The sequence below is a fragment of the Phaethon aethereus genome (genome assembly GCF_964289735.1).
Source record: "Phaethon aethereus genome assembly, chromosome: 13".
Taxonomy (NCBI): Eukaryota; Metazoa; Chordata; class Aves; order Phaethontiformes; family Phaethontidae; genus Phaethon; species Phaethon aethereus.
This window is the reverse complement of record NC_138589.1, coordinates 11,838,560-11,860,295: the sequence shown is the minus strand read 5'-3', so window position 1 is coordinate 11,860,295 and position 21,736 is coordinate 11,838,560. Positions and strand designations below refer to the sequence as shown.

The 21,736-nt window shown below is 44.4% G+C and overlaps 2 protein-coding genes across 2 annotated transcripts in view; one reads left to right on the top strand and one right to left on the bottom strand.

The window, feature by feature from the left end:
• Positions 1-4,589, top strand: part of PEPD (peptidase D) — a gene marked incomplete at its 5' end in the record, with an annotated part of 146,066 nt that extends 141,477 nt beyond the window's left edge. Inside the window, one exon of the mRNA XM_082005932.1 lies at positions 4,348-4,589. Within this exon, the coding sequence (XP_081862058.1) occupies positions 4,348-4,497 (150 nt within the window). The 3' untranslated portion in view covers positions 4,498-4,589. The remainder of the gene's footprint in view (positions 1-4,347) is intronic.
• A 5,520-nt stretch (positions 4,590-10,109) lies between these two features.
• CEBPG (CCAAT enhancer binding protein gamma) lies at positions 10,110-10,562 on the bottom strand (the record flags this gene model as incomplete). The annotated part of the gene is made up of 1 exon (XM_082005576.1): positions 10,110-10,562. The coding sequence occupies one exon, from the start codon at positions 10,560-10,562 to the stop codon at positions 10,110-10,112; it is 453 nt and encodes a 150-aa protein (XP_081861702.1).
• Positions 10,563-21,736: the final 11,174 nt, after the last annotated feature.

Sequence of the window (21,736 nt, the reverse complement as noted above, 5' to 3'; positions counted from 1 at the left end):
TTCCTTATAAACCTTCTTTAACCTTTTTCTCTTGTCTAATTAACATAATCGGGTTAAAGTCAGAGCAGTTGTTTCTAACCTGTATTTAGCTTATAGTTTATTGCTTCTTCTTGAGTCTGGATGAAGGGACTGTGTGGTGAAGCTTCTTTTTCCAGCTGTATCTGTTAATCTAATAAATTACATGGCCTCACCTTACTAATCTTGATCTTCTATTATAAAATATTTATATGTGGACCTTTAAAATAAAGTGTGCCTGACATGAGGACTTCCTTGTGCATAAGAAGAGGGAAGACTGGCAGCATGGGATAAGAAAGAGTCACTGTTGTAGCACAGAGCCTGTTGGCCTCTATAGAAAATGTCTTGGCATTGCCACTTCATATAACACGGGAACAGTGAAGTGCCTTCCCCAGCCCTGCAGCGTACCTGCCTACCCTGGGTTTGACGTAAGGGCAGCTCTATTTCCTAGCCAGTGCCCCTGAAATACAGAAGTTGAACCCTGCTCATGGTAAGTTTGCTCTATTAAAAATTACTGGTGAGTTGATGACCAAGTCAAAATAAGCCCCGTTGGCTACATGCATCTGCCTCTGTAGGATGTCAGCTATGAAAACAGACACATGGATCCTTCAGCCGGACAGAAGCACATGTGCTAATTTACTTTGTGGGGTAGCATGTGTGGTCCACATCCTGCCGTCATTTCCCAGGCAAGTCTCCTGCTCTAAGATCTTGCAGTGGTAGTATTGCTGCTTTCCACAGCCACAATCAAACAAATGCTCAATAGATTAAAAAAAGTGAGATATGTCACCAGTGGTCTTTTTTAATCACATCTGGGATCTGTCATCATGCAAATCTGGACTATTTAATTGGCAAAAATTGTTTCTTGATTCTCAAAAGCCTTTTATACATATCATCATCCAAAAGAAATGAATGACTGCTACAACCCCCTTCCCTTGGAATATAACACAGGAGACTCTGGGGAGCATGACTATTAGTAAGTCAGGACAAAGTGCGAGGCTGTATATATAGCTGACAGCAGCCTTGGTATTTAACTCCTGTGCTGTCCTTGGCTATGCCCGCACAGCCCTGCTTTGGGGCAGAGTTGGGTACATTGAGTCGAGCCACGTGATGGTCTGTTGCTGGCGTTGGGCAGTTGTGCAATCAGGTCTATCTAGACAGATCATGCCACTACCCTTGATAAGAAAAAGGCATTTTAGGGATGGTCCTGGCATTCCCGGCCACCTCACCTTTGCAGGAGTGCTTTTTGAAGCATGCCATTTCACACTGAAAAAGCAAAACCTCCCCTAGGGTGTTTGCAAAGCGCCCTAAAAGCTGCTGGTACAGTGAACTTCACACCTCGGTTTGCTGTTCCTTTAAGCCGTGTCCGATTCCAAAGCACTCTGTAGCCCTGAAACAAGCAGCACTGTTGAACAAGGAGCCTGCAAACAGGGACAGCTCTGAGAGCAAGTTTCATAACCGCTGTCCCCCATTGGGAAAGGCAGTCCCAAGCCAGTGAGCTTTGCCAAGCAGATCCAGCATCTTTTGTCGATTTGGACAGAAGACAAGACTAAATGCCGGGTTCTCCTATAGGGAAGGTTTTACAGGTCCTCTGAAGCTGCTGCTTGCTGTTGCCGAGTTTAAGCTCAGGGTGAAGCATAGAGGGTGACAAGAGTAAATGCAAAAATTTCCTCCCCCTTGAGAACCTGTGCTCCTCTGCACTTGTGTTGCTTTTAAGCAAAGGAATAATGTGCACTGAGATTGGGAAGTTTGTGTTCTCTCTTACAGCAAGCACCCATTTCAGGTTAGATTCATCCAGGCAGAGGAACAGTTAAATCCTGGAGAAAGAGCTAGGCTTTCCTAGGAGTGATGGGTGAGACTCCATGAGAGTGGTGGGTCTGTGCACCTCCAGCTACATCCTGTAGACCATTTGTAGTTGCTGACAGTGAGCAGGCTGGTGAGACGGTGCTGGCTCTCCCACTTCCCACAGCTATCCACAGCTGTGGATTGATTATATGATCCCTTACAATCTTTCTGTGATACGATGAGTGGCTGTGTGTGGCACTCCAAACTGATGGGCTCCAGCCCACCCTGTGCTCTCCTCATTCAGGGTCTCTTGCTTCCCACCTCCACAGAGATCTTCCTTTCTGGACTCCTTAGCCAGCCTCATCTCTCTTTGTCCCTTCATCCCATTGCAGAATTGCCCATTTCTAGGCTCCAACCGTTCCAGAATTTTACCTCTGCGGCTATTATTTGTCAATCCTGTCTCACCTCGCAGTATCTTCCTTCCCCCAGCTCTTTTCATCACTCTAGGTCCATTTTCCAGCTTTTTCCCCATCCTGATTTTCACTTATGACGTAGATAGGACACAGCATTGGCAAACACCATGTGACATCTCTTAGCCTGGCTTTCATCTGCTCTGCTTTCAAGTCAGTCTGTACTCTGAGAGTGCCAAAGTATTGGTGAAAGCATGAGACACACCACTGGAAAACACCAACCTTTGGGGTTTTTTTGGTTGAGGAGAGGGAGGTTTGCTAATCTTACTGGCTAAGCAGATGAATCGTGGCTGATATTTCGCTGTAGCGGGTACATTGGGGAATTTCAGCTCAAGCAGGTGAAGCTTTGTGAAGCCAGTGGTGCTCGGGAAGAGGCTCTCTCCATAGGCAGGGTTCAGCTCTAGCTTTGGCCAACCTCTCCTCTGCTCTTGGACTTAATAACTAACATTTTTACTTTCCACATCAATGCTGTGCCCAGCTCCATTTGCACTGGTGTGCTTGCCAACATGATGCTTTGGCTTCTGCCATATCACTAGATCTGTCCCCTGGATTCTGGCACTTTTGCAGGGCTCACCTGGTACCAGCAGGTTTTCCGCACGGGCTGGTCCACCCAGGCAGGCTGTGCCTGGGCCTGAGAGCCATCAGGACAGATGTCGGGGGCCGCTGCGAGGCGGAGCGGATGGTTCACCTTTAGATGCAGTGCAACCATCTTGATGAATCCTTGGCTTATTTTCTGCTCAAATTTGGCCAAATTCAAAGTCATGAATCAAAAAACCCACCCTGGTGAAATCTGTTCCAAGTGCATAGAGTTGTTCAGTGTGTCGCTGATTTCCTCTTCTGCAGCGAGGCACCGGCCTTTCAGGCACACCAAGTGTGAAGAGCTTCACGGCTTTCAAATTTACAGCTGCCCAAATCAAATGTGTGAACTCAATGGAGTCTGTTTATTTAATTCTGCTTTATAATACACTTAACTTGATACCAAGTAAAAGAAATAATCTGGCAAAGACATCATTAAACGGTTTAATAAGGACTGGATGACTCATTTTGTTTGAACAAATGGATTATTTTGCAATCAGAAGTACAAATGTTAACCAGCTTTATTTTTAGCTGAGAATGTCGAGGTCAGAAACAATTAAAGCAACTGTAAGGTGGGAATCCCCAGAGTTTGTGTTCTCTTGGATTTACACCTTACTAAAATGGCTTTTATTGCAGCTTAGCAACTTACTAACATTTTTCTGATAAGATAATGGGAAAAAACTGTGTAGGCATATTTACTGGTAAGAAGAGATGAGAGTCAAACAGAAATGGTGCATACTTTTCAGTTTAACAGAACAAGAGCTGAAAAACTGAGAGGATCTCTTTCTTCTTTGCATGATATGAAATGTAGTGATTGTATTTTAATAGGAACGTCTCACCTGCTAAAGGGACTTCCTCATCAGCTCAAAATTCAGTGTTTTGAATATCAGCTACAAGCTATTTCATGTTGCACTTTGTCCTTTGAAAGCTTACTGTGTTTAGAGAAAAGAGAATGTAATGTGCAACGAGCAGCTCACTGCAGCTCAGCAAGAGCACTGCTTCGAGAACAGGCACTTCAGGCATCAGTAGGCACTGCTGTTGAACCTGTCCCTTGCAAGCCATGCACTAGCAGGGCTGGAGGCAATTCAGGGGAAAAAGTTCCTTTTGCTGCTGCTGATGTCAGAGGGTTGAGACTTACGGGCCCCATGTAATTATGCAGCGTGAGCTCACTGATGCAGCATCTGGCCCAGCCTGTCCCTGGTGCACCTGATGTGGCAGAGGCACCACCTGAGTCACCTGTGGGGCCAACCACCTCCTGTGGGGCTGCTCTGCCGGGGCTCACCATGGAGCTCATGTGATCCCAGGAGGATGGCAGGAGCCCGCAGCCCGAGGAGGATTGGACCCTACAGAGCTCTGCACTGCGGTGCTGGTGGTGCTGGGCGATTCTGGTGCTCGCAGAATGTTGCTCTGCCTGGTGACTGAAATACGCGTTGTGCTCCCGCTGCCTGATGTGCTTCTCATCCCCAGCTGGAATACCTTGGTAACCGCGTGTTCTCTGTAACAGGTCCGGATCGAGGATGACATCGCAGTGACAGCCAGTGGAATGGAGCTGCTAACGTGTGTCCCACGTACCATTGAAGAAATAGAGGCTTTCATGGCAGAAGGCCAAAGCAGTGCCAAGTCATTTGACTGCCTCTCCAGCCAAAAGCAGTAATCTTCGGGATGATACTTACTGTCTCACACTAATCAGTCATCGATGTGATTTAATGCTGCACCATATAAAATAAAATGTGTCCAATTCTTAACAGCAAGAGAGGCAGGCAGGCTATTAGCTGCAATGATTCATTCATTAAAAATGAAGGTACAAGGCTTCAGCACTTGGTATCCGCCTAACTCAAATGCTGCTACTTGCAATCAGCAGTTTACCAAGTGCCACCTGAATAACCCTGCTGCATTATTGGTGGGGCTTATACTTCTGTCAAATCTCAGTTCATACATATCTTGCAATTAAATTTGAATTTTGATGATAGGGACACTTTAAAATACAAAATGGATTATCTGAATGCTGTCAGAAATTGTAGCAATCTAAGTCCTTTTTTAAACTTCATCACAAGTATTGCGGAAAACAGAAGAAAAATCAGCAGTTCTCAGTGGACATAATGACACTTTATATATGGATCTTATTTCAGTGTCGATGGAGTAAGCAGAACCAAATTTTTATTAAAATTCATCCTTGGCATCATTTATACTCACAGCTTTGTGCTCATTATGGTTTTCTGCACCAGTTCCTGCTTCTTTACCTGACCTTTCTACCAATTTGTGCTCTGGAGACTTTGACCCTTCATTAGCCAGATTTTTCTTCTCTGGCTAGTGGGTGCACTGATCCTTCACACCCAGCCCAATGCTTATTGGATTTGTCCATCTATTTTTTCCTTAAAAACCTAGATTGCTGTGGTGTTCACTAGCCTTAGAAATTGCAAGAAGGGAGTATCTTTGCTGCAGGGCGCAGGGTCATTCAGCAGCATATGCTGTGCAGAATCACACAGTAACCGTCCGGTGTTAGTTGGTTCAGAATGAAATCGTGTAAGTTTTATTTGGATACACCACAAACATATTAATAATGATAAAATTATTTTCCATTCATGCAAGATTTACATTACCCAGAGAAGCCTTTCTTTACTGTAGGTGTTCATCAGCCTGCAGGAGAATAAATACCTATCTTGCATTGTAAAATAGCACTAGTTGCTGTAACTACATAAAAATAATCTTGCTCACTTTCTGGACACATCAAAATTCCTGATCAGTCTTCAGGCTGTCTTGCGCAGTTTGCCTGGAGAGCCAGTTCAGAACATCCCTCTGCTGTGTCAGGGGGAACTGAAGTCACAGCAGGACATCAGGGCCTTTCTGGGTCTTACCATTTGCCAGATGTGGATTTTCCCACTGTGAAGGAATCGGCTGACTTGATCATCTCAGCATCTGGGTTCTGTTGCTCACATCCTGGAGCTGGCATGCAGGCAGTGGGACTATCTGTGAGCTTCTGGGTGTCTGCAAGTGCCCATCTTACATGGGGCGTACAACACAACATGGACTTGGATGGTGTTGCTGTCTTTGTGCCCCCCACCTGGGACTAGATTTAGGTCTGAAATAATTTCCTTAAAAATTGTCAAATATGTTGCTCTACAGAGAGCTTTTTTGGCTAATTGGGTTGATCTGTGTGATGAGAACCTGCTCTTTATTCAAAACAGCTTGGTGACCCATTGCTAAATAGGAAACTGCGTGTTGGAGACTGAAGAAACACATTGTGAAAGAATCCAGGGGACTTCGCTCCTTATGTTTAATGTCACTTTATTAACAAATGAGCCTATTTACATTTTTTTAAAGGTTGCTTGGCATTGGTTTGTAAGAGGTAAGTGCAGGAAGTCTTCACTGTGAAGGGGAAAGGGTGAGGAGGGGAGGGGGCACGAGATCCGCAGTTTGCATGTGCAACTGTGCTAATGCTTCCTTCTGTGGTGACTGCAAGTCTCTGAAATGTAGTACTTGTGCAGAAGACATCAGGCTTTTTTTTTTTTTTTTTGTAGCTTTGCAGATATAAGAACACAGAAACTACACTGGCACTGCTCCAGATGTGTCTCCCCCTAAAATTTAGGAGGTTTTTCCAGTACACGGCAGTGCTCATGGCTTCAGCCTTGTTCCTGCTGCGTCCAAGTGCGATCCTGTGGCACGCTCTGAACACGCCCATGGGATCACTCACTGCTTTGGGCACTCCAAAACCTGCTGTTGCTTGGGTTCAATAGCAGTTACTATTTTAAAATAACACTTCACAGATTTTTTTTTTTTTTTTTTTAAAGAGAGTTTTGGAATTGTTTCAACTAATCCATAACCCAAGTCTAGTTAATAGGCCTTTCCCTGCCTGTGATTAATCTTGGCAAATATTGGGCTCTGCTGCTGCAGAACAGGTCGAGCAATCTGGCATGCTGCAGGAGGCAGAACTGGTTCTGCTTCGACATGTACCAGCGAACAAACCCTACCGCGAGTTCTGGGGGGAAGCACTCGCTCACGTAACTGGCTTCTCTGTTCTGCTTGCCCGAGATGTGAATGCATTTTGGTCTGCAATGGTGTATCGTCTCCCATTTTCCTTCATAATTAGGCCCATGAACTCAGTGACTATAAATTTCATCCTTCCTTCCAGGATTCCTTCTGTTCAGTAATTTTTTTTTTTTAATCCACTTAAGCAAAAAGTGAATTAGAACTTTTTTCTAAATTGGGGGGGAGGGGGGAGAGGAAGTAAGCCTTTAAAAAAGGCGCAGTGATAAGAGTGCCTTAGGTTGAGCAAGTTTGTGTGTTTAGAAGGGTCTGAGCACTTCTGAACCGATGCATTTAAATTGCTTCAGCAACCTGGGGTTGGATGCACTCTGGTTTATCTGCCAGGCCCATTAGGCTGCTGCAGCTACAGGGTGTAGTCAAAGTGGCAGAGCCTCCCAGTGCTCGTGGAGGCTAGAGTGGACACCTCTTGGTGGTACCGTGAGAAATGGGAATAAGGTTTCCTGGTGAAACGTATGGCGCTGTAATGCTCCTTCCTGCAGTGACAGGCATGGTGTTGTGTCACAGACTATGGCTGCTGTTAGGAAAAATGTATCAAAAGGAAAACCTTCACTTTTATAGGCCTACACTGACATTTTCTTGTGTAGATGTGTATTTACTGCAGCCTTCCCTTAGGAAGAAGAGAGAATCGCCCAAGTCACCTCAGTATGAGTGTCCTCCAGTGCCTTGCAGTGGAGGGGTAAGATTGAGGCATTTTGCTGTCACACAGCCTGGGCTGCTCCACCTTGGGGCTAAGAGAGGGAAAGCCTCGCCTCTGCCTTGGGTCCTCAGGTGTCAGAGACAGCTATTTTGGCAGGAGGGGGCTTGGAGTAATAGACTAATGACTTTCTTGCAACCAACCCCTCACTAAGGGCAGACTTGACTTAAAATGATAATTTAATATGGTCCATGGCTTCACATTATTGAAAGTGATGTGCTGCACACAGCCTACATGCTTCCCTAGGCAAACAAAGCCAGTGCGGAAAGTGCTAAGCTAGATACGTCATTGTGCAAACAAATGACTTTTCATAACTCAGTGGTTTTGTTTTAAACAAGAAGGAAGTGGAACTGGAGCTGGCAGGAGTAACAGGTGAAGAAGTCACCCTCCAGAGCATCAGAAAGAGTATTACTCCCACTCAAAGAGATCTAAGAAATCATTTTCACCAACATGAGAAAAAAATACCAGAGGTTTGGAGCCCCTGTTCTAGTTATCAAGGGAGGACCCCACATCAGCCTGTCAGTCCAGCTGCAGGACAACAGGGCCACATAGTCCCAATTCACAGAGCAGACAACCAGGGAAGAGACTAGCTCCTGCCTTTTGCACCCAGAGTAGGTACACAGTCAACAAATGAGATGCTTTCAGGTCATCTTTTTCCTTGTAGTTTTTGGTGTTCTGTTTCCCCCACCACTTTAATTGCAGTACATTTTCAGTCTTAAATTTCCTTTTTTTTTTTTTTTTTTTTTGTTAAATCAGGAATTAGGCCAACACTGTAATGAGTTTCTGGTTCTATCCACTGAGTAAAGACCTGAGTGGAAGACAGGACTGGAGACTGTTGCACTGATTTCTCAAAGATAGCTGCTTGGGGTGGACACCTCTGCATTTGAGGGAAACAGAAAAGGGACAGGAAAAATGAGGCCAGCACTAGAGGCAAAAGGTTTTTATTAGCTTCTGATATTTCAACCCTACTTACTTAAGCTGCAGCTAGAACCAAAAAACATAGCTTTGTAAAAAGACTACCGTAATCCAAAACAATCCATAAAAGTTTTCTGCATGTATTAAAAGTTTAAATTCAAAAAGAACTTTTCAAGGTTTCATTTTCTAACAGCATCTTCATAGAGATAATAACCAAGTTCTCTTCCTAAGTACAGATACAAGGCAAACAAGCACCCTACAAAATTATCTATGAAAAAAGGTAGTGTAGGAGGGAAATTAAGACAGTGTAATAATCCACTAGCCAGATACGCAGGTTAAATGTAACACAACTATCAATGAAATATTTCAAAATGAAAATAAATTAAGGTTACATCAAAGTTCCTGCTTTACTTTTCTTGTTTAAATCCTCAATATAGTACATACCACTGCATTATGGATCATGGCAGAGACTTAGCACTAGCATTAAAAAAGTTGCTGTAGAAAAACTTTCATGAAAGTAAAACCAAGACTGAAGGTACTCCTTCACACAAGTGTATGACGGCTATAGAAATTCCACTCAATCAGTTATTCAAATGAGGGCTGTTTATTTTTAACATCACTGTGAATTTCTATAAGGTCTTGGTTACAAATCTTGAACAGCCATGAAAATGGAGATGAATGTCAACGAGCAGTGATCCATACATTCTGGCTGAACAGATGCTGTCCTCCCCCTTTCATTGCTTAGACAAGCTGCACATTTTGTACTGCCCGATACCTGCACCCCAGCAAGAATGCAATTTCGCAGAGCACAGTTTTTTGGAGGCATTTTGACATTTTCTGAAAAGAAAAATCTTGTTCTTGTAAGGCCCTAGTCACTATGTGAGCAATGTTAACATGTGAACACAGGCTTAAAAGGCTTTGTCAACATGCTGCTTTACCTGTTATACATGATGTTTCAGACTCATTTCCCATTTGGAAGCCAACTGCCTGTATATATCATCATAGTATATTGCTATTATTTTTCTAGAAAACATCAGTAAGCATCCCAGCTCACTATTACTACACCCTCCCCATTAACTGTAACTGGACAGGAAAGACCTAAGTGATGCTTTATAGGACTTGCTGTACAGATTCAAAGTAGTCCACAAAACAGGAAAGCAAATGCCCTCCATGGCCTCTGCAGTTTTGTAATACGCAATGGAGAAAACACAGGGCTTAAATACACTAAAAGGTATTTAAATAAAGACATTTTATCCAATTATGAGTTTCTGATACTACAGTGAACCATCCTGCTATATTCCTCCCATTACACAAACTGTAAGAAGGTAAGTGAACACTTCTGTGAAATGTTATTTCCCTAATACTAAGCTCCTTGTTGACTACGAATTTAGATCTGAATTTATTAGATAAATCTTTTAGAGGAGAAAAATATTTAAAACAAATACCCTAAGCAGTTTCTGGTTTAATTGTATCAAATCTTCAGTGTTAAACCTACAAAGAAGAAAATCTCCACAAAATGGTGGTTAAAAGAACAGAGTTTTTGCTTGGTTACTGAATGGACGTGGCAGACAAGCTGCTCCTTGAGAGTTCATTTTGTAAGGTTGCAAGGGTGTCTACTGTCCATTGTTTTCTGGATTTGTTGTGCTGGTTTCAGTGCCAACAGGCTGCACATTGTCTGCAAGATTGTGCGCATGCTCAAGGAACAAGTCTTTCAGTACGCTCAGCTCCTTGGTCAGGAGCTTAATTTTCGCCTCTAAACGTTCATTTTCTTCTTTGAGCTGGTTGACCCTTTGCAGCGTGTCTTGCGCTTTCTGCTTGCTTTTTAACCGGCTCTTTTTCACTGCCATGTTGTTTCGCTCTCTGCGCTGACGATACTCATCACTGTTTCTATCCACAAAGGAGTTTTTCTTTCCCTGTTTGCTCGGAGGCACAGCTTTGCCTCCACCACCAGGACTAACCGGCACCAGCTGGGGAACCTGCTGCAAACCACTGGTGTGTGCTTGGGTGTGAATGACGCTTACTCCGTTCGCATCTGTAGCGGTGTTCTGCTGGGATGTCTTGCTCATTTGGACAGGCTCTTCTTGGACACAACAGAATTTATTAGGAGACTGAAAACTGTTACGTTTCTAGAAGGTGTTTCCTTCACATGGATTAAGGACAAGGTGAACCTAGTAGGGTGGAAAAAAATACACTATTAAAGGTTCTGTGTTCAGCTACAATCATCTTGGACATCATGGGCTTTAGCAAAAGGTACTGATGGTACATCTGGCAATAACACATCACAACTGTGCTGGAAGTGGACAAGCTGCCAACTACATTTCAGAAGACTCTCGAACGTATTTGGATTGGAAGGGACTGTTACTGGGTCATCTAGTCAAGCTGTTTGCATTGTTCACTGGCTTTACTCAGTTATTCCAAAGCCATCCCTGATGGATGGGTGTCTAGCCTAGCCTCGAATATCTCCAGTTTCACAACCTCTGTCTTGGCAACAGGTTCCACTGTCTAACTTTTCCTCCAGTTATATAATTTTCTTAATTTTCAGACTGGAGTTTTATTTCTGCAGCTTAAACCTATTAACAGCCTGACTCTTGACCAACAGGAGTACTTGATCTTTGTCCTCTTCAGACCATCCCTCTGGGTGTATGCAGAGACAAATTCCTCCCTGGTCTCTTTTTCTCTGGAGTGAAGGTGCTCGAACTGTCACTTCCTCAACCATCCATCTTACAGCATCTTTCTAGTGCTTTTACCTGCTCTAAGATTGTTTCACTTGCTTTTGGAGATTATGTCCAAACTGATGACTGTTTTAAGGTTTCACTAGTACTGAGTGGAAAAAATGATCTATGGAAAAAGGTAGCGTGTTGTGAAAGCTGTGACTGAGTGACATTACAGGAACCACTTCAACCACAAACAAGGTAAGACAAGCTAAGCCTGTAATGGTACTGTAATGAACAGGTGGGACAGGAACACAGGGCCACAGCAATGCGAGAATCACTGCACAGCAAAGACAGGGGACTGTTGCCGCCCCATAGGAAGACAGTGGCTGCAGCTGACTCATCCACACAATACGATCCCCTACTGTAGCCCCTGCACTGGTCCGCTCTCCTTTCCAGCAGACAAACAGGCCTGATGAGCAGGACACCCTCTCATCTGACGTTCTCCTGCTGCTGACCCCTACTGGGGCAGGCTGACCCTGACTCCTTGTGCTGGTGGCACAAGGAGGATTCCACCACAGCTGCTGCAGGGACACAGCCCTGGCAAGGCTAACAGCTGCTCCCCTTCTCTTCCCATCTCACAGGATGACCTCCTAAACGTCTGCGAGAGAACAGGGGAAGGGTTGTTCTGAGTTCCTGAAACACCTACCTATGGCTCCAATGACAACTACTCAGCAATCAGTCAAACGAGTGTTGATTTCTTGTCATGTTAAAGAAAAGTATCTAAATGGCATAAAACAATCCTACTCTGAGATCACTGCGTTGCAGCTGTGCGGCCTGTGTCACACATGTACATGCAGTATCGTATGACTAGTGTTTAACATCCTCCTTGCCCATCCCCAAGAGGACCCATTGGGAAAGCAGGCAGTTGAGGCTAGCAGTGGGCAATGCTAACCACCCAGTATCGCCAGTGTCCAGCCCACGGATTACGGCTTGCATCAGTAACAGCACGAGAGATGGATGACTGTACTCCTGGGTCTAGCTGATGCATAGGTGTGGGGAGACGTTTGTAAACGACCTGCCTGGTTGGTGCCACTGGTCATTCTAAGCTCACAGGTTCATCAGCTCTTTATTGTTCTTGTCTGTTTTGTTTTTCTCGGCAGTCTGAGTTGCTGCTTTACCTTCTGCTAGGTATCATTAAAAAGGTTAAAATTCTACTGTCGAGGTCAATTGCAAATTTTCTTCCATAATGAAGGAGCCAGAACAATTTGCAGGTGCAGAGGGTGGCTCACTAAAACTCACAGAAAAGCCTAGGAAGTTTGGCTTGAATGTTATTAAAAATTAATGTTCTTTGTCACCAAGAAGTATTCTCACTTAAAACAAGTGAAGAAGATGTGAAAGTACACCCACACACCTCCTATCAAGAAATCTTTTCATTTTCATATCTCAGGGCAGAAAGAGACCACCAACTCTTTTTGACATCTGTATAGCTAAATCTACATATACACATGCCTAACCTTTGTATTTAGTATTTTCCCGATTTCAAATCTTAAAACAACTTTTGTAAATCACATTTAAATCTTAAATTCTGACTGAATAAGCAATTTGGTTCAGCAGTTAAACTGAATATACAGCTAACTACATGTCACTGTGCACAAATACCAGACTGGCAGGGCCAGTTGCAGTAGCTGTGCATGCGTGATTGCACAGACATTTTTAGTCAAGATGCAAGTGTATGCTCCTCCTGGAGCATATACTGGCTTTGTCTCAGCTTTATTTTTAAATACAGGATTTCTGTAGCCCTCAAAGAGTATATAGCTCTGTTAGATAGCCTCTGACAACTGAATTTTTCCACTAATTTTTGGCATCTTTTCAGTGTCAGACAGAATGCTCTCCTGTCCCCTCTATTTCAACACATTACAAGTGCTTGCTAACTTCATCTGGACAGCCCAGTTAAGTAACCTGCACCATTTTCACGATCTGCTTTTTGTGCTTCATGAGATACTACAGAGGAAGGGGTGGCTCTGGCCCCAAAGGCATCCCACCTGACATGTAACAAGTTTCTTCACATGACCATATTCCATGTGCTACTTCTCTCTATGCTACTGAAACTATTTAATATTGCTTTAACATTCCCTTCAGATCTCTTATCAAATTCCCCTGTAATTCAAAGGAAAAATTATTTCTTCCATTGAACCAAATTTTAATGGACTATTTTATTGGGCCATACACAGATATGAGCAGAGAAGATGAACCAGCGTCACACCTCAAGCAAGTGTTCTAGCCCTGCTAGTACAGATCTCCCTCAGTTCCTTCCCACTGGAACCAATCCATTTGGTATCAAGTAACTATTTCTTGAGTGAGACACACTCTTATCTGGCCGGATGATCAGAACTCTTACCTGGGAGAGATGACACTCCCATCCTGCTCCAGCTAATATTTATGCAAAGCAAGTAGCACTAACTGTACTGCATTACAGACAACCCAGGAATGATAACAGTTGAGGCTTGAAACTAATTTTTCCCCCTGGTTATTTGGAGGCTGGATCCCTATTACCAACTGTCAGTTATTCAACAGAATGAGAGGGAAGGATATCCTGGATAGCAACAGGTGCTATGGGGCATCCTTCAGGGAATACTGCAAGATTTAAAGGCAGCAGGTATAAGACATGTGGAAGGGGCTGTGAAGAAGGGTGAGGTAAAGGACACAGGAATTAGGAGAGGCCACGAGCATGGGGAGGCAGATGGATCTCAAGAGTTTGTTTCTCGGACACCATGCCACACAAACGCAGCTGCTCTGCACCTCTCTACAAACAGGTTGGTTTGCTTGTGTATAGGTGATAGCCCTGGCACAGCAGGAGGCAGCTCCTCGGAGAGCCAGCTGAATTTCCTAGCATCTTGTTCCCATAAAGCTGCTCATTAGCTTGAGCTCAGCGACAGCCCTAGGCTGGTTCCACCCAGCACATGGTAGTGTTTCCAGTGGCCAGTTAGAACTGCCTTGTTCTCTCCTTGGGCCACCAACTGGCCACCCAGGACACCAGATGCCCACCCACAAAAGCATAATAGCTGGTAACTCAGAGGTGTCCTCTCAGGCAGAGAGATGTTTCTTACTGTTTGACAGCACTCCTCAGGGACCACAAAGACTCCCAAGCAAATGAAGGCCTTTATTACCTTTGCTTTCACCAAAAAAAACCAAAAAAAAAAGGAAAAAAAAAATTAAACATAAACTTCCAAATATTTGTTTTGGCAAAAAACAAAAGATGTGTTTTAACTTGTTAATTAAATCAGTATTTTTTTGACTTGGCAGCAAAACTACAAAGCACTTCTCTCTGCTCCTTTTCAGCTATGTGACTGTTGATTCTGATCATTAGTCAGGATAACTTTATTGCACAAATTCACTCAGCTGTCCTGTCTAATGCAAAATCAGTCCCAATCTGAATGGCAGTAGGTGGCCTTCCTTCTCTTTGACTTCAGTAGGAATGCCCCAGTAGGATCTGACTCTAAATCCAGGTGACCCTGTACAAAGAACGACAGCATGAAACTCCAGGCGTCTGTTTGCTGAACACGCCTGTGTGGTTTACTGGACACTCTCACAGGCAAGTTAGTAGGAGTTGATGGTTACTCTTGTATACTGAAGACTAGGCAACAATTTTTTTAGACTAGGTAGCCTAAACCTATCATCTGTTGCCATAGCTGACAACATCACTTTCCCATATTCTTCTCATTTTTTCCGTACACCTTATGAGAAAAATGCATGCCAACATCCTTAAAAAATGTGCTGGGAACACCTAAAGTATGCATTTTAATTGCAGGCTAGCAGTGTTGATGACAGAATCACAAACAATCCCAGATGCCAGGAGGCAAGAAGGTATCAATTTGACTCTGTCTTTTTAAATATAACCAAGGTAGCTATTTCTAAAGACAAACCAATTCCTTCACTCCAAAAGGTTTTCAAAACACGATTTTTTACAGTTTCTGAAGGGGCGTTATAACCAGCATGGCATTATGACTGAGGGGAGTATTGGGTTGTCGTAATGACTATTTCCCACCCGATGTCAGAGCTAAAATCAACGTCAAGCTGCGATAGATCTGTTTGGAAAGTTGCGTCTGGAGCTATAAAAATTTGTCGGGAGGCAGAAAGATTTGCCAGGACATTCAAAACTTCCTAGAGGAGCCAGAAAAGGAGAACACCCGTTGGTAAAGCACGGCATTTAGCGTGGTTCGGGGCAGCTCCTGGGACCCCTGCGGCCTTGCGCGCTGCCGGGGAGCGCTGGGAACGGCGCCGGCGGGGCCTGGCGCCCGCTCGCAGGCCCGTCCCGAGGCCAGGCACGCTCGGTAACGGCCGCGCCTTGCGGCGCCGGAGGACGAGCCGTAACGACCGCCCCGGCTTCCCCCGCCCCGCTGTCAAAAGCACCTGGAAGCGTCTCGGCCCGGCCCCGCTCCCCCGGCCGCGAGGCGGGGAGGCTCGGCGGGGCCGGAGCCACCGCGGGGACCGGGCCCGCCCCGCCCCCGCGGGCCTGTGGCGGCGACGCCGCCGCCCTCCCCGGCGGGCCACGGCCCGGGGGCCGCCCGTCCGCGGCCGCGCTGCTCCTCCTCCCCCGCCCGTGCGGGGCGCGGGGGTGCCCAGCGCTGCCAAGCCGTGACTTCACCGGGGGAGGGAAGGGGAGGGGAGCCGGGGCCGCCCGCCGATTGCATCATGCGCTCCCATGCGCGGCGCCCGCCGCGGCACCCGCTGCGACACGGCGGGAGGCAGGGCGAGGGCCGGCGCTGCCCGACGGCCCCCCCGCGCCCCGGCCGGCCGCCCCCCGCGCGGCCGCGCTTACCTGTGGTGGCGCGAGCGGGCGGCGGCGGCGGCAGCGGCGGGAGGGGCCGGGCCGGGCCCGAGCTTCTTTCTTTAAAGTGTGGCGTGCGCGCGAGCGGCGATTGCGACACTCTCCCGCTCGGCCCGCCCCCTGGCCAATCGCTACCCAGCCGGCCGCCGGGATGATGCAATAGCCGCCCGGATTGGCAGCCGGCGCGGCCAATCGGGCCGCTGGCGCTCTTAAAGGGCGAGGCCGTGTTGTGGTGAATTTTTTTTTGGTGGGGACGGTGCGTGTCCCGTGGGGCAGTACCCTGCTGGTGCAGGGCGGCGCTGCCTCTGCCCGCCGCCTCGGGAGCCCCGAGGGCTGTCACGGCCTCCCTCTGGGTTTGTGCTGCCCTGCAGTCGGGGTGGAGGGAATCCCGCTGCATGGCCACGCGTGTCCCCGGGTGGCTGGCTTCGTCCCGGCCCAGCCTGCGGGCGCCATCTTCCCCTCTCCAAGGGGGGAGGGAACTGGAGGAGGTGTCTAGAGGCCTCCCTTGCCGCCTCGGGCCTTGGCGGGAAGGCGAGGGAGGCGGCCGTGTCCCCCGGGGCCTGAGGAGAGTCGGGCGGCCGCCCCGTGCGCTCCGGGCTGAGGAGCCTGGTGGTGCCTCCAGACAGGCCCCCCGCCTCCCTTCAGCCCTCCGCCTGATGGGAAGAAGCCGAACCCCTGTTTCCCCGATAAGTTCCCGTCACAGGCAGCGCGGGGAGCTCGTCCCCGGGCCACGCGTGGGGGAGAAGGCAGTCTCTGTTCCCCCTGAGGCCGCTTGCCCCCTTCCCGCCGGCCGGGGCGCGGCGGCTTCTTGGGGGTAGCTGGCACGGATTTGGCCAGTGCCCCACGGGCATCAAAGGAGATCGTGCTGTGTTTCTGGGCTGATTGGCATCTCTTAATTGTTCCTGGGCTGTTAATTAACACCTGGCAGTGTATTTTTACATCTCCATTTAGCTCCTCTGTGGTTTGCTTCTGCAGGATGTGGAGATACAGGAGGAGGAAGGAATACCAAAGGCATCAAAGAAAATTTTGACAGTTCTCTTGACAACAGGAATTATAGCAACACCCTAAATTTCATCGATTATTTGTTCATTGTTCTTTTAAAACATCTTAAAAAAAAAAAAAAAAGGCTAAACCCAGGCAGATTTGTATCTAGATCACAGAATTAAATGTCATAGAAAGATTATACACCATTTCATTGGTGTATGTTTGTTTTATAAAATACTTCACTTTTTGTAGAGAAGAATTTTTGGCGCTTAATATTTTCCAGATATTTTTGTTCACATCTCCTGAGCTCTGCTTAAACAAGAACTGTATAAAATTATACATGCTCACATCTCTTAAGTTGTACGTGTGTAAAATGTATTTACAGCTCTTCACATGGGAAATACACACCTCAACACATAGGTGTGCATATTTGCAGTAGGCCGTTCTGAAAATCATTGGTTTATAAGGTAAGCAAGTTTTGAACAAGTTTAGGTGTACAGACGGTGAAAACAGTAGTGTGGAAAAAGTCGGTTTTGTTTAAATGCAGAGAGAAAAAGTACCAGTTGTATGCTATTCCAGTTTAGCACATAGACCTGCTTGGGAAACATGTCTGCAGAAGAAGTGAGAAGAATCAGATTTGTAAACACAGTTGCAGAGCTCGGTACTGTAGATGTAATTATTTGTATTTGCCATTTTTATGGCTGTCTGATGTTGTGTGGGGGGGTGGTTGTTGTTTTTGTAAAGCCCTGTGGAAAATAAACCACATTTGCAGAAGAATTCTGAGGATTAGTCTGGGCAAACAGTTTTACGCAGCGCATTACCATGAAGATACTTTTCCTTGTCAGTCATCAAGTATTTGCTTTAACATCTCTAATGTTTTTCTGTTTCTCAGTTGAAACTGTTACATTTTCTGTGACAATGACTCATCCATTTATAGCTAGAGCGAAATTCCAGGTAAGCATTAAACATTATCCTTTGCTCACAATAGTTAAGTAAGTGTGTGCTCTTAGAGTGCTTTCCTAGGATTTTAGAGCACTTTATGACCATTCATTCATTAATCCTCATCAAAGAAAGCTGAAGAAAATTAAATGTAGACCAACTTATTCTCATAGAGTCTGATTGTTTTAAACATTAAAGCTCACACATAATTCCATGCACATAAGGTGCTCCAGCTCTTGGTTGGCATTGTGTCCTATTACAGGAAAACCATCACACAGTGTACTTTAGTGTTTGCAGGATTTATTTTTTCTTCCCCCACAGAATTACAGTAAAAATAGAATATGATGGAAGCAATCTAAAAAGTAATCACAGCAATATATGGGCACCTGCTCTTGAGATGTGGCATTGACATACATACTTTACCTGCTTATTTACAAGTTATGTGAGCTGTGCAGTAGCTCTGGCATCGGGTGTTGCGAGCAGGCTGGTCCCTGCTGGGATGGAGTCCTTTTCACTCTGATTCTGGATGTGTTCCTATAGCAACAGTCTACCTATATGACTATAGATAATATTGTAATAATATCTTATTTTCACATGCATAATCCAGTCTCATGATTCTTTAAAGATTTAGTCCTTGGAAAAAAATTACACAGGTATTCAGCATCTTCAAGTTGTTTACAGCAAATCACAGTTAGAGGCAGAAAGGCTATTGAGGAAATAGAAACTATCTCTGGGAATTGGAGGCAGAAGGTGTAAAGAGGAGAGGAGCCTGTTGGGGTAAATGGCCTGGTTTATTACTCACTCAGTATGTTCCCTTAACACTTACAAAAACATTTAAGAAGTTCTTTGCAGCCTTCCACTTACAGTGTGAAAATTATTTTGTTGCTGTTTGAATCATTTCTATTGTGTCTGATTCCAGTGTTTATGCTTGTTATCTCTGTCTTCTTGGGCACTTATTTCTTTGTCCTAAAGTAAAACCCATGCAAATACACTGGACTACAACCTACACTTTAAAAAAATCTGTTTTTCTGTAAGCTTTAAATTCTTTGCCTCCATTTCCCACATGGATAAGCCTTCACTGATTCTTTTTTTACTTCAGGTTTGCACATTTCTGTTAAAGGTTTACTTTTCACACATGATGCTACTGTGTAGTTTTTCCCTTTGATCTAACATCCATGCCTTTGAATTCTTCTAGTTGAGAAGTCAGTAATTTCCTTTCCAGTGATTTGGAAGAGAGGAAAATAAATGTATTTGTATATATATTTTACAAGTGGAGATAAATAGGCCTCTTGGGTAAAAAACACACCATTCCAGGCTGTGATGCAAGTGTGTTAATGTATTTGAGGGCTAATGCACTGAATTATAACAAAAGAAAAGCTTTTCTTGGTAACTGCTACCCCTATTCTTTCAACCTAGATTTGTTCAAAACTGGACAGAAAAGCTCTTTTGAATATGATCGCATTCCTTATAATCACCAAGCAGATGACATTCATTCAGGAATATCCCAGAAATACAAAGTCTGTAATAGAGGTTTTCCCTAATCTTATTATTGCAAACCTCCCTTCTCTTAAGAGCCCTTACATTTTAGTATTACAAGAATTACATTTCGCATTCAGGACTGACCTGAAATCAGTCAGGAAAGACCAAAATCCTATTGTTAGAAGTCTAAATTTTGCAGAGCTCAGGTTATAAAAACTTCAGAAGCAGAAGGATTGCAGAGTTTCATTTATCAGGAATCTGGCTATATTTCAAAAAACTATTATTTTAAAAAAATAAAAATCAGAAAGAAAAAGCATTATGAATACCTCTGTCTATTTGTTTGAAAAAGCTCACACTTATTAAGCACAGAATTTCTGAGTGTCTCTTCTATCCGATTTGATAATTAAATGATAGAAACTTGTCTATTAATAGATGATTTGTCAGAGGTAGCCTTTTTGAATAGGTGAAGAGAAAGGAGAGGAAACATTGCTTAGTGGTGACTGCTATTTCAGGATTCTACTTCTAATTCTAGCACTGACTCACTATAGCCTTGGAAAGTTACAGCGCTTTTGTTCTAGAAAATACTAAGTAAAGAAAGGAGCCATTCTGTTCTAATAGCAAACATCCATTTTATTGTAACACTGCCTGGAGTTCATTTACAGGAAAAATCCAATGCCTTTGTTCTTTCTCTCTATGCAGCTAATAAGTCTTGCAACTAAGAATTTCCAGTTTCTAGTTCTGCATCTTCCAGTACTACTTCCCTTATTTGCAGTTATCAAAATATTGAAGTTATCCAGATATCTAGAGTTACTCATACTGGTTTCTGAGAAGAGATTAACTCAATTACATGTGCAGAATAAAGGGAGTGTTTCTCAAGTGGAGGAGGACAAAAGAAAATAGATGGCTCTTTCCCTCCCCTAGATCTTCACTAGGCTATTGGGTGATAGCAAAATGGATCAGGCTAACAGAGAAATCTTGGAGTGTCTGAGAAAACAGACATCATCTATCGATGATCGCTTTCACTAGAAACCCAACCTATGTCACTTCCATAGGTGTTAGATGCCATACTTCTCTCCAGCTACAGCTGGTCCCATTTCCTCTACAGTTTTAAGTGGAGGATTGGTACTTCATAGGTAGAATCTGCATTAGTTTTGCCCTGAGATATAATTCCTTAATTGCCATATTTTTGTTTCATGCTATTATCAGGAAGTTAAACTTTTTAATCAGAAGCTTTTAGCTAGCACTTTTAGAATTAGCCAGCTGCATAGGTAGAGGAGCTGTGTGTGCCCATTTTTGCAAGTTTCACTTTTTTATGTTGTTCTGGTTAGTAGGCTGGGTTCTTTATCAGTCAAGTATCAGAGGCTTCTCTTTCATAGCTAGAAAATACTTGTTGATCAGAAATTTATTTTTTAGTGAAACTCCTACCCAGCCTATGCTTATTCCTCATGCTGTCAGGAATTTCTGCTTCAAGCCAAACCAGATCAGGTTCTCTAATACCAGTGTTTCATTTCACAAGATGGTACTTTGATCTGAGAAGCATACCACTACAGCAGTGGCCTCTTGAGGGATTTGGTGGTAGAAAGCCAGCTCATTACCCCAAGTAATCCTTTGTCGTCTCGTGACAATTCTCTGCACATAAAAATAATGTCATAAAAATGTGTGCTTTTTCAGAACTTAACATATAACTATATCATCCTCTCTCTTCAGCATATTCCAGAGGACTGCTTAGAAGATGACCAATGTATTTTAAGTAAATAAAGATGACCAGATATTCATGAGGGCTGAGTAGCCACAAGTCCCTTCAAAGTGAGTGAAGCAGCTGGGGTTACTATCTGTGACCTTCTATAGAAATATCAGAATGTGGAATTGCAAGCTTTCTGGTAGGTATTTGAGTTTGAAAACATCAAGTGTGTTCCTGAAGAATGCCTGGTCTAGGAGGAGGCTCTAGGTGTGTCACATCACTGCAAAGTGTTCAGATTTCTGGAAGAGCATCTAACAAAAAGAAGGAGCACCATGTTCCTTTACAGTTTTTTACAAGATTTTATGGTTTTTACCAATCAGCCTGATTGTGTTTGAGTGTTCTCTGGCTTTGCTCTGATGTCTAGTTATCCAAGTAATAGTGGTATAGTCATTGTTGTGAATTTCACTGGGGCCTGACTTGAGTTTTACCCAAACTTCTTCAGTAATTGTACTAAACAATGCAAACTGTGAGTCTTCTAGTATCTACAGAATCTGGCAGGGATCTGTAGACTGCCACTGATCAACACTGGGGTTTGCTGCCATGCGTCTGTAAAATGTTAGGTAAGGTGAGGCTGCATAGTTGAAGATGAGTAAAAACAAAGTAGATAAATGGATT